Source organism: Ceratotherium simum, chromosome 9 (assembly GCF_057802395.1).
Source record: "Ceratotherium simum simum isolate JZ-2026a chromosome 9, ASM5780239v1, whole genome shotgun sequence".
Taxonomy (NCBI): Eukaryota; Metazoa; Chordata; class Mammalia; order Perissodactyla; family Rhinocerotidae; genus Ceratotherium; species Ceratotherium simum.
Window position 1 is genome coordinate 40,818,417 of NC_141908.1, and position 12,341 is coordinate 40,830,757.

General features: G+C 37.6%; 1 protein-coding gene across 3 annotated transcripts in view; it reads right to left on the reverse strand.

Annotated features, from left to right (window-relative positions):
• PLA2R1 (phospholipase A2 receptor 1) overlaps nucleotides 1–12,341 on the reverse strand; it is a 112,874-nt gene that overhangs the window by 24,698 nt on the left and 75,835 nt on the right. For all 3 annotated transcript variants that reach the window (XR_015553205.1, XM_087435282.1, XM_004428276.3), the window contains 7 exons: nucleotides 11,894–11,978; nucleotides 9,345–9,477; nucleotides 8,729–8,764; nucleotides 8,069–8,226; nucleotides 2,906–2,970; nucleotides 2,540–2,643; nucleotides 831–970 (listed from right to left, as the gene is read on the reverse strand). Coding sequence is in view for 2 of the 3 variants with exons in the window: in XM_087435282.1 (XP_087291408.1) it covers nucleotides 831–970; nucleotides 2,540–2,643; nucleotides 2,906–2,970; nucleotides 8,069–8,226; nucleotides 8,729–8,764; nucleotides 9,345–9,477; nucleotides 11,894–11,978 (721 nt within the window). In the remaining variant the exon portion in view is untranslated. The remainder of the gene's footprint in view (nucleotides 1–830; nucleotides 971–2,539; nucleotides 2,644–2,905; nucleotides 2,971–8,068; nucleotides 8,227–8,728; nucleotides 8,765–9,344; nucleotides 9,478–11,893; nucleotides 11,979–12,341) is intronic.

Below are 12,341 nucleotides of genomic sequence, written 5' to 3' on the forward strand. Positions count from 1 at the left end.
CCCATTTCACAAATTAACAATGAAAGGAAGATCAGAAAGGAGAGAATGCTCTGACAATGTAACCGGACATATAGATTGAAAATCTTCTGTTCACGATTGAAGAGCAATTTCATATTAGCATGTGGAATTATGACACAGCTTGGGTTTTTTAATTATTGAAGAGTTAAACATTTATAATTTGGGATGCGTTTTAATTATTTCCACCTAAGGCCTATAAAGTTATTTTATTATAAAACGTAAGGAGTGAAGGGGAAGTCTCAGCCTTAATTGGAGGCAGTATCAGAAATAATAAATCTGGTTTGCAATAACCCCACCGGCAGTTTTTTTTTTTTTAATTGAAATCTGCGTGGAAGCGCCAGCTTTAGGAGGCTCATGACGACATTGAGTGAGCTCCGTTATTAGAGCTCTATGCCAGCTCCAGGTAGGGAAGACACAAAAAAAGGACATGGAGTCTGGGCCCTCTGGAGTTGACAGCTCATTTGGGAGCAGGGCCTGGATACACATGCATGCATGCACACACATGTACACACACACACACGTATCACACCTAATGAAACAGTCGTACAGCACAACGAATGACTGTGTCAGCAGCAAAAACTGAGTACACAAATGAAGGGTGGTGTCAAGGCTGTTTCTGACAAAAACTTTTTATCCTAGGAGATTTGTCCCTAAATCGAAAACTTCTCAAATCTCTTGAAAGTTGTGACAAAAAAATTCTAGGTCCAAGGAACAACTCATGGTTTTTCAAAGCCACACCTACTTCTTGATTACTTTCTAATATTAATGTCTACAAAAGAGAAACAAAGGCAACTTTTTAAAAACAAATTTACCTTATAATTAAAATATAGCCACCCTTTGGGACACGTTCCATGTTGTTTTGGTGTATCTTTCTCTTTTTCTATGACCCAAAACTTTGTTCGCTTGCAGATGCTAGGCATAGAAACTGAACACTCTTCACTAGCCCAGAGTCCTGGAGGAGAAAATGGGTTAAAATGACTAGAAACAACGGTGACTCTTTGTAGGCATTTCTATTGATCACTACTTTTGTGACTGCTATGGTTTATCAAAATTTGTTTTTTAAATCTAGAAATTGAACTAAACTACTAGTCACAGAGTTCTCTAGTGACAAGAGCTAACTGGGCAAGGTGCCTAATCAGTAATTCTAATTCAAGAATGTAGAAATCTTGTAAATGCAAAAAACAAAAAATATAACTAAACAAATACTGCAATTGCAATCACAGAACTGATTCAAGTTCTAAAAATATTTTACTTGGTTAGCAAAAGAGTACTTTGTAGGGTAAGATTTTTGTTTTAAAATATTCAACTTTAAAGAGAGAAAAAAGATTCTAAAACAATAGAAGATCATTTCTACTTTATAATTCTTTAGAAAATATGATGATTTAGAAAAATTAACTCAGGAACTTCTAAGCAAGATGCACTTCTCAACACTAACCCTTAAGCAAAACGGGCACACACATGCCCTCAGGAAGATATATCCCAAAGTCCTCAGTCTCCTGGAAAATGTTTTTTAATTTAGAAGAGCTGTATTTTCAGAGTAAAGGTTATAGAATGCATTTCGTTAGCATTCAAGTTATAAATTCCAGCATAGGGCAAGGATGTATGTAAATTGCAAGGGAAAGTTCAGTTTTTTAGTGGGAGGGATATGAGCCAAAAAGACGATGGCATGTTGAAGGAGGGGCTGGAATGCTATTTTCAATGCAGATGAGCTGCTATTCTTCCAGAATCACAAAACAGCCTTTCTGCAGGCTGTTGTGACACCTGCTGGCAAAAGCGAGCTGATTAACAACATAATTTCTCCTTTCCTGACTCTTGGCAGATGCTCTTACACCAAGGATTGCTTTCCATATCTATCCCTCTCCTGACCTGCGGCACAGGTTCATTATGAACCTGTTCGAGTCAGGAACATTGTTACCTTTTATTGGATAGCAAGAGTGGGGTGGATATGAGTGGACAATCAACCCAAATAACACTGTACTGATGAATAGAATTAAAAAACCCATCTTAAACATGTACTTCTAAATCCAACTTGCAAACAGTTGGTGTTCTAAGACGAGCAGCAATTAATGCCCGGTATTTTGAAAAAAGTATACTGAATTCAATGAAAATTTTTCTTAAATGGGAAAATAGAAGTGAATTTCACAGAGGTTAAAGTTCTGGCCAATTATAAAGTGGATACTAGGAAGAGATAAAAAATGGGCCCATATTGAAATTTCATAGAGAATAGGATTTGTCAGGCATATTTTTGACTAGTTTCAATGCGCCCATTTTTGGTGCTGTTTTGGCTCATGAAGAAGGACTTATCTGGATGTAAGTTATTTTCACGAACATGAATGTATGGAATAAACTGTAGAAATGGCCATCCTTAAGTCTTAAGACTGATGAAATTGAACACATTCAATTGAAAAGCAAAATAACCAAACAAAACCTCACTGAACTAATGCAATGAAAAGGAGACTTCTGAAGCCTCTGAAAATTATCAGTTTGTATTATAAACCCCAAAATGGATGACTAAAATAACCTGTTATGGATGAAATGAAGCCACATCTCTGGCTCTGATTATTCATAGATCCTTTTTGTCCTTTGTCCCAGTTCTGGTATATTACTGGTGCACCATCTCTCCAGCTGTAGGAAAATTAAAAATTTTAAGGTCTTGGCTCCCTCTGCATGTTCAACCTCCAGCACCATTCTTGGGGTATGGATTGAAGGCATAATATTTTATTAAATTAAAAAAAATACCTATTCTTTAGTTAGGGAAATGAAAATTTATAAGTTAAAGATAACATTTGAAGGCTATTCAACAAACTGATCACTAAGATCTACTCCAATCATTCTGCAAATAAAATCCATCAAACAAAATTAAATACAAATGACTCTAGGTCCATACCGAAATTCATCATTGGCTCTTTCTTCTCGAAGTCCAATCCACCAATTTACACCATACTTTGATAGCTATTAAAAAAAAAAAGAAAATGTCAGCATTTATTCTACTTGTTTTCCCTTTTCACTATTAAGATTAATGGAGTTGCTGTTAATAGCTTTCTATTCTTCAGTATTTTACCCAATTATCCAAAGAAGAGTACACTGAAGCCTAGCATCTTGAGAAAACCTGAAGCTTCATTATTCTAAAATATCCCCTCCTCATTATGAAGGAAAATTGGAATCAATTATTGAACATCTTTCTTACAACTTTCCCTATGTATTTAAAAGTAAATTTTCCAACTCTCATAATAGCGATTTAATAAGTAATACGTATTGTAAAGTAAAATAGGATGTGGATTCCTTTTTTTGACTAAAAATTTAGTTACTTATCCTCTCAGTGATTTATAGAAGTTCATTGCATACATCACACTATTTGAAAAACAATTCAAGGCACAAAGACATCAATAGTAAAAAGATTTTGAATTTTAGGCATTCACCTGCTTTTTAAGTTTTTAAACTGAGTATTAGCACCCTCCCCATACAAATAGACAGATGCAATATAGGACAAAAGAATACTACAGAATTTCCAGTGTTTGACAACTAGAAATTTATCCTTTATATATTTTATTAATTTTACATTGTTTATCACACAGATCTCAGTACAATAAAGCATAAAATTGAAACACCATGTGTGTGCACGTGCACCCACACAAATATTAAAGCAGATGTAATATCGGACTTATGACCTAGGAAATTGAAATTCTCTAACTATAGGAGAGGAAGAGGCAGTAAGGATTTCTCTAAGACCTCTAAATCAACATACTTTATTGTGTGTGTGCCACATGTGTGTATGTGTATGTGTGAACTATAACAATTTTTTAAGTTAAAAATCTGTTAACGTGAAGGCATTATATATTTAAATTTGCATTTCCGTTTCTTCTGTAAAATCTTAGGAATACATTTTAAGATATATTTTTTTCCCTGTGAATTTCAGGTCATCATACAACAGAACCTAATAAATCTCTAACATTCGAATTTATAAACAGGTATTTTTCCTCCTTAAACAGTGTGGCTGCCTGCCATATCAGCAATTTGAGAATAATGCAAGATGGAGCAACTATAATTTTGGATCCCTGAGGTGTTGTTTCATGGATGTGTTCTTACACGCTGAATTTAGATTCCCATTGTCAGACTTTGGAATGGGTCCATTGAGACTGGCTGTGAACTCAGTGGGAGAACCACAACAATTTCACTCAATCTAAAGAGGGCTCATGTGCAACAATAGTGGAAATCACGGCCTGATTGTTCACTGCCCCCAAGTAAGGACCTCTGAAGAGAAATTATAACTACTGCGTCTTAAGTGGCTTATTTATTACCACCTCAACTGTAGCATGGTAATCTTCCACGTGGCACAAAAGTGGAACAGAACTTCATAGGACAAACTAGAAAGATACTCAGAGTGAAAAATCCAACATGAAAAATGGATGGTTTGATTTTAGCTTAGGCCTACAACCACAACAGTAGAAGACAACATTCTTTTATATAAAGAAATGTGATATGACTGCGGATTTTATAATATCAACTATGTTTCATTACAAACAGCCATTATACATAGCATCATATCGGAAGAATACTTACCAAAAAGAAAGAAAACACAGCAACAACTAACATATTAATCTACTAAGAATATAAGGAAGAACAACCTGTCATGGCTTCAAATGTTTCCATCAAAAATAACAAAACCATGTTACCTAAGGGTTTAAAACACCGTATTTTGGAGGCTGACTAATGGATTTGATATATTTTTGTTAGAATTATTTAGAAATGAAATTTAAAACATAAGAGTAAGTTGCAATTTCGAAATGCAAATTTTGTACAACACAGCATAAAAATGTTGGCTGAGTGGACTAATTGGCTAGCAGTTCATGTTAAACAACTGTGAAAGTGCTTGCGGCTTTTTACCTTTCTGGCATTAATCTAACCACCAAGATGGTTCAAAAAACAAGTTGACTCAAAAATTCACTCTCGTCATGCCTTGTGGTACTCTGTTATTCAAAGAGAAAACACTGACTCATAACTTTCCCGAGATAGAAACATTTTGTTAAAAAAATTCTACTTCAGATTTTTAAAACCTTACCCAGCTTTCTTTTTCAGCAGTTAGTTCTTCTACTTTCCAACTAAATGTTATTTTTGTTTTTCCCATTTCTAAGTTACTTCTTTTCACAGGGCAACTAGACAACACATATGTAATTTTAAAAATATTTAATTAATTATTCTGATTCTTCTCGCACTTACCGGACGAGTGTGCCACAAAAGTGAGTGGTATGATCTTTACATGTTTAGTTCCTTATTCTGCAATAAAATAACTTCTGGACTGACCCATTCCAGTAGGACGTTCTTAGATATGGGATTTCTTACTTATGAAGTGTAAAGTCCCATAAATATCACCACTACCACCAACAAAAAGTACCTAACACAACCACAAATTATGCAGAAATAAGAATTGCTTTGGAAATCTTCAGCTCTCTTCTTTCTAAATTGATACCTTTTCCCTGTGGCCCCCTAGCCCCTTTCTCCGTCTCCATGTCGTATACAATCCAATAATTTTCTTTTGTAGCACAGTCAGTGTTGGGTTAGATCAGTCATCCCCTCACCCATAATACTGTCAGGGCATTCTGTATTAACCTGGTCACAGGCTGGGTAACAATTTTGCCATATAAGACACCACAATGTTTGTCTGGTTTGAGATCACAACTAGATCTAGCCCTCAACTAGATCATGGCACTGGCTACGACTTACTGTCAAACTGCTAAACCAGTGGGTTTTACTATTCCCTTCTAGGGGAGGTATTAACTCTGCCATCCCCACTGGCTTCCCAACCACCAAAGATTGGGTGAGTGAATTACAGGAAAGGTGAAGAGAGAAGACCTGTAGATGCTTCCAGGAGAACTAAGCTCTGCTGGAAAGATGAAAGAAGCCCTTCATTGTGCATCTGAGACAGAGCTGGTGTCATCGTTTGGGAAGGGATTTTAGAACTAGCATTTTAATATAATGAAGACACTGTGTTCTTATATACGCCCAACACTGCTATTCGGCTGCCAGCAGAGGGTTTTCCAATGACGCTGCTGTTGGGCTGCCAGCAGAGGGTTTTTCAATGACCTTGTAAGTTAGATGGCCTGGGTTCACTTCCAAATTCCACCACTCAGCTGCTGTGTAACCAAGTTGCTTCACCTCTTTGGAGTCTTAGCTTCCTCATCTGTAAAATGTACTAATAACAGACTTCCCACACAGAGTTCTTGGAAAGATTAAATGCTATTTTTTTTTTTTTTAAAGATTTTATTTATTTTATTTTTTCCCCCCAAAGCCCCAGCAGATAGTTGTATGTCATAGCTGCACATCCTTCTAGTTGCGGCATGTGGGACTCGGCCTCAGGATGGACGGAGAAGTGGCGCCTCGATGCGCACCCGGGATCCGAACCCGGGCCGCCAGCATTGCAGCGCGCGCACTTAACCACCAAGCCACAGGGCCGGCCCTTAAATGCTATTAAACGTTAGCACTTAGCACAGTGCTTGACACTGCTACCATAAATATTGGCCAAATATCAGCTCCTTTCGGAATGTGTACTTTGCCATGTCAATCGATTGGTTTTTAGCCGTTCACCTCATGTTTTGTTATTGCCAGTTGGGGTGATGAGTCTGCTGTCTAGCTAAAGAAGCAAACATATTTTCTGACATCATGATATGTAATTTGTTGATACTTAACACTACAGTTTTGGCTTGAGCGTTCCATTTGTCAGAGAGGAAGGGTGGTACAATAGTGCACAAACCAATAGTGGGAAACGTCTGGTTCTAGTGGTTGGTCTGCCACTGTATGTCTGTGGGACCATGGAGTTGTCACCTAACCCCCCTGTTTCTTGGCTTTGCCATCAAAACTCAGTAGCAGTTCTGACCTGCCTGCATTTCACAGGCTGTATGTGCATCAGATAGGATCACAGAAATGGGAAAGCCCCATGAGCTGTGAGAGAAGACAATTCTCTTAAAAGCCAAGGATGCTTTAATACAGAGCTTCATTTTAACAGTCAACTTACAAACACATGAGAAGATGATAGAGGGAGAAAGGATTCCTGGATCATGAAATAATATTAAATTATAGAAAAAGAAAAAAGGCTTTCTCTTACTTTCAAAGATTTCCTAGGGAAAATTGGGAGTGAGATTTTCCCTCCTTAGTGCCCCCTTGGTAATTTGTACATACTGCTCCCTTTTTACTTACTACATTGTATTATCTCCTGCTTTTTAAATACAGAGACTATATTTCATTTTTGTGTCCTTAACATTTTTGTGTCTTGGATGCAAATGCCTGACACATATCTAATGCTCAATAAATGCTTGTTGTTGAAGAAATACACTGAAAACCTACTATTCCTTGGCAGTCTATTTCATTATTTAACAGGCTTTGCATGCCCTTTTCTAATTAGCCTAGCTCCTCAAAGGATTAAGTCTAGTCTTTCTCTGTCTTAAGCTGAAATGGAAAACCACTCCTTACCACTTTCTGTATATTGAGTCTTTACAAACTTAAAAATATTGTGCTCTTGTATGTAAAATTCAAAACTTTAAAACAGCCATGCAACTCCCAGGTACTCCTTGCCTCTCATTTGTGCTTTATTTTCCTCCATGGCATTTATCCATTTATCTTTTTCTAAAATACTATGTAATTCTATTTACCTATATTGATTATGGTCTTTCTTCCCAGACTAGACTATAAACTTCACGAGGGCAGGAATTTTGGTCTATTTTAATCACCGATAGAGCCCCAGTCCCTAGAAGAGTAGACTCTGAATAAATATGTGTTGAATGATTGAATGACCCTCACAGAAACAATAAAACTACTTACTCACCATTGTTGCTAGTAAAGAATGAAGAGAAGTGAAATGACTGACCAACATAGTAAACCTGTGTTTCCATTATTTTCTCTTAATCTCTATAACAGGAAGAAAAACAATTCTCAAAAACCTATGGCTTTTAATGAAACTTAAATAAATGTCTGAAGTCAAACAAACAAACAAAAATCCCCCCAAAGACAGAAGAGGAGCTAAGCTCTGAATTTCTCATTGTTAATTGTATTCAAGTACCACTTTTATTTTGCTGTGGATGAATTCTTGCTCACGGGCAGAACGAATCGTGAGAAGATCACTGCGCAGCCAGCCACAGACAAACTCAAAGGAGGACCATTCTGAGGCACGAGTATGAAAAAGGTACTCTGCATCCTGATAAAAGAGCCAGGGTGCATCTGAAAAAAAAAATAAACAATGCAAATAACGTAAAAACTATTGACCAACATAATGCAGACTTAAATAGGATAAGCTATGATTGACCTCAAATTTGTAATTTGGTCACTCAGCATTAAAAGAATGTGTGTGTGTGCATATATATGTGTGTTTGTGTATATATGTATATACATAAATAAGTATACTTACACACACATAAATAAGTACGTAATTTGCTTATTTTCTTTGGTCATCTCATATAAGAAACCTTCATTTGTATTCAAAGGTCCGGGATAGAGGCATATTTTAAAATCGTGTGTCATGAAAATGGAGTTAAGCTATGATATTAGTTTTTAATCATATTTAATGACATTTATTAATTTGATTATTTATTAATTAATTTGAACAAATTAGTTCTAGATTAACATAAGAAAAGAGAGGCTTGATTGGAGGGCTGTAATAATACAGTAAGAGTATATAATAACACATAATTACAAATTCAAGGACTGCCAGGATAGTTCTTACCATACTGGTACCAGGGTGGAATCTTGGGTCTCACATCTGCAAAGCAAAAGCACACGGCTTTAAGTGACCTTTCCTCACAGATACACTATTTCTGAATTACATCAGCTCTAAACACAGTATTGTGTACTTTGCCTTTTAAAAGACCATTTAAAAACCAGGTCCTTTTTGCCGTTTGGAATATGGTGAGTTCTCATACTTGGAGAGGAGGTTCAAGAGAGGCCTCTGACTAAAGAAGAAAGGATATGAACACTTGTTGATGGCCTACTGTGTGTCACACACTGTTAGGTGCTTTCACTTACTCATTTGAAAGGTAATTTTGTTTGCTTTTAATGTCACAGTGACATTTCTTCTGGTTTGGATGCACAAAATACAATATTCTACAATATAGCCAGTTATCCTCATTTCCTATTAACTCCCATAGCATACTTCCCCGGAGTCATCTTTTCCTAGCCCCCTGCCATACATTCTTTGCTAAAATAGTGCAATTTGGTTCATGATGAGGGTTGTTGGTACCATGGTCCAGGGTGCTTAAATTTTAGATCTCTGTAACTCCTCACTTGGGACAGTGCTATAGATGATCAGAAAGCAAACATAAAGATCGCATTCATATTTTTACCTCTTGGAATCTTGCATATCCATTCGCGTTTGGAACCACAGTGCAAGGGCAGCAGTGTTTTATTTGTCTTATAAACAGCACAATTTCTTGCATCTTCTCCAAAATAAATATTGTCTAAAAATGAAGAGACAACCTGCAGCAGATGAAGTTCATTATTCCTTAGTGATGGTCCCCCACAAAAAGTTTCAAAAGATCAAAAAAGGCATCCTTGTAAATAAATTACAATAGATTTCTGAAGAAAGCTTCAGAAACATCTGGATGTGATTCCAGTTAAAGGTTGCTCCATATTTGTGAAGAGCAAGCTAATCAGACTAGCATTTTCTCTTAAAGATGCTTTTTTCTTTTCTTTTTTTTTTTTTAATAATTTTATTTATTTATTTATTTATTTTTTTCCCCCAAGCCCCAGTAGATAGTTGTATGTCATAGCTGCACATCCTTCTAGTTGTTGTATGTGGGACGCGGCCTCAGCATGGCCAGAGAAGCAGTGTGTCGGTGCGCGCCCGGGATCCGAACCCAGGCCGTCAGCAGCGGAGTGTGCACACTTAACCGCTAAGCCACGGGGCCGGCCCAAGATGCTTTTTTCTTAATAAGAGGCATGCTCCTCCTTTCTCCAGAAGGAACCAATCAGATCAAGCTTCCTTCTGAACTTGCACTGTATTCTCACCGGCAGAGTTAGGCTCGCCCTGTGATCCTGGGTAAACTTCTAGAGGCTCAGGGATCAGGCAGATTTGGGTCTCCCCTTTGGTGTAGATTCTTTTGCACATACACTAAGCTTTTAGTCTCTAATCACTAACTTCTAAGTCATCGCTAGCTTTAATCAGGAAACTATCCAATGCTTTCCATGAATAATCACATAACAGGCGTATGAAATATTCAACCTTCTCCATGATTTAATGACTACTTGACAGAAGAATGGATGGACCACAAGTAAAATTGGGGTAAAAATTTGGGAAAAAAGAGGATATTTGGAAACCACTTATACTCCTCAAACATGTACACAGTCGTGCAAGGATTCGTCTACCGAAATATATATAAACTCAGATTCAGAGAATGGCATGAGTATGAATATTTATTTTGTCCAGAGGGGAGTGGTGAGGAACTCGGTCCACTGCTTCATGGCTTTATCTCATTTATTCTGAACCAAATTATCTATTCCTCTCCTATTACTAATGAGTTTGTTTTACTAAAACAAAATGAAGTGTTCTCAACCTCTACGTATCCCATTTCATTTTTCAAGTGCCATATTGATGTTAAGCAGCCAACTGTGCCATGTGGTGGCTGCCATTTACGGGGCAGGTAGACCCTGCTAAGTCTCTTCTGCTTTCTAGGCCTTGGTTTCCTCATCAGTAAAATAGGTGGGTGGGGCTGGTGATCTCTAAAATCTCTTCACATTCTCTGGTCCCGATGCTCTTTTCAAAGAAGCAGGACTGGCGTGGAAACATTATTTTTTTAACTAGCATACCCTTATTATTTTTGTTCCCACTATACACATATAGCTTTTCCACAAATCCCTTCCTTGCCACAAATGTGAACACCATCTATGTAGTGGGCCTAGAGATCCCTTTGCTCTATTGATCTTTACTATTTCAAAATTTGGCTGCTGATATTTTGCCAACTAGGAGACATTGTGACAGTGTGGCTTTGGCTGCAGACCACCTGTGTACAAATCCTGTCTCTCTTATGTATTATTTTAGGCAAGCTACTCAATCATTCTAATACCCACTGCATTGAATCATTGTAAGGATGAAATGAGATTGTGTAGGAGTGCACTCAGCTTAGGACTTGGAACATAATTGGGGCTCAATGAGCAGGAGCTGCTTTCAATGCTCACTGCAGGCTCTTGCTGGCCTCCCTAGTTCACAGGTGAAGCTGAGTGACTTGATTTTGCATGTTCCGTTGGATGGATCTTATTTCAATCCCAGGTACTGCTTCCATGTTTTCCCTACCATCTTGAGGAAAATATGGAAATTCCTCATTGCACCTGAAAAAAATGTAATCGTGAGTTCCCTCTTTCCTTCACACAGGTTTTTACAAGTATGAGGCTAAATGAAAAGCAAGTCTTTTTTTCCTTCCAAATAACTTGCTCTGGCTGAGAAGGAGGTGATATTTCTAAGGCTGGCATTTCTGTCCTTTTAGAGTGAGATAAACCAAAAATGGTTCTTTTTGTTGTGACACAGGCAAGGGTCCCCCACTCACAGGTGCTGTGCAGGAAAGGGAGGATGGGGAAAAGGAAGCCTGGTGTTATTTTAAAGAATAGTTGCTTCTCTGCCAGAGACTCTCCACATGGGTGTGGGGCCCTTTTTGGAGATTTTTATTTCTTTTCAGGATGAGATCCCACAGCTAGCCTCAGAACTATCTGCTAGCAAAGGTTTCCCAGGACCTGGCTGAAATAATTCTTCTGGTACCCCAGTCTGGTGCAGTTTTTGATTTGGGTCTGAGTCATGGGAAATATGGTCATTATTTCCAGGTTCTCTTGGTTGGTTTACCAAGTGGTTCCAGCGCCACCTGTTTTGGATTCATTTCCTTTTTTCCAGTTTGGAAAGACTTACAGGAGTTCCATCAGACCACTCCCAAGAGCCAGCATTCAGCGGGTTTCTTTTATTAAATCCAATCCAGAACTGCCTTTCTTCTGTCCTATGAAGAGAAGAAACAAATACTTGGCTGTTCCCATTGAATTCACAACATTATGTAAAAGGTTCAAGAAATATTTTAAAGTATCTATGTGTGCAGGAAACAGCTGATGCTACTAGCAGAACTGATCAAGTCAATAAACATTTATTGAATATTTCCTATATGCAAAGCCTAAGCTATGAAATAAACTGAGAGAAGATGTAGCCTCGCTTCCTATTTCTCTTGGTTTGTATGGTGTGCTCATTGGTGTTGTGCAGTTGGGGGAAAGTCAGCCCATGTTGAGAACATGGCTTTCTCCTGTTCATTAGGTAGGAATGGCAACACCTTTCAATCAGGACAAGAACACGTGATAGCAAGTTGGTAAGA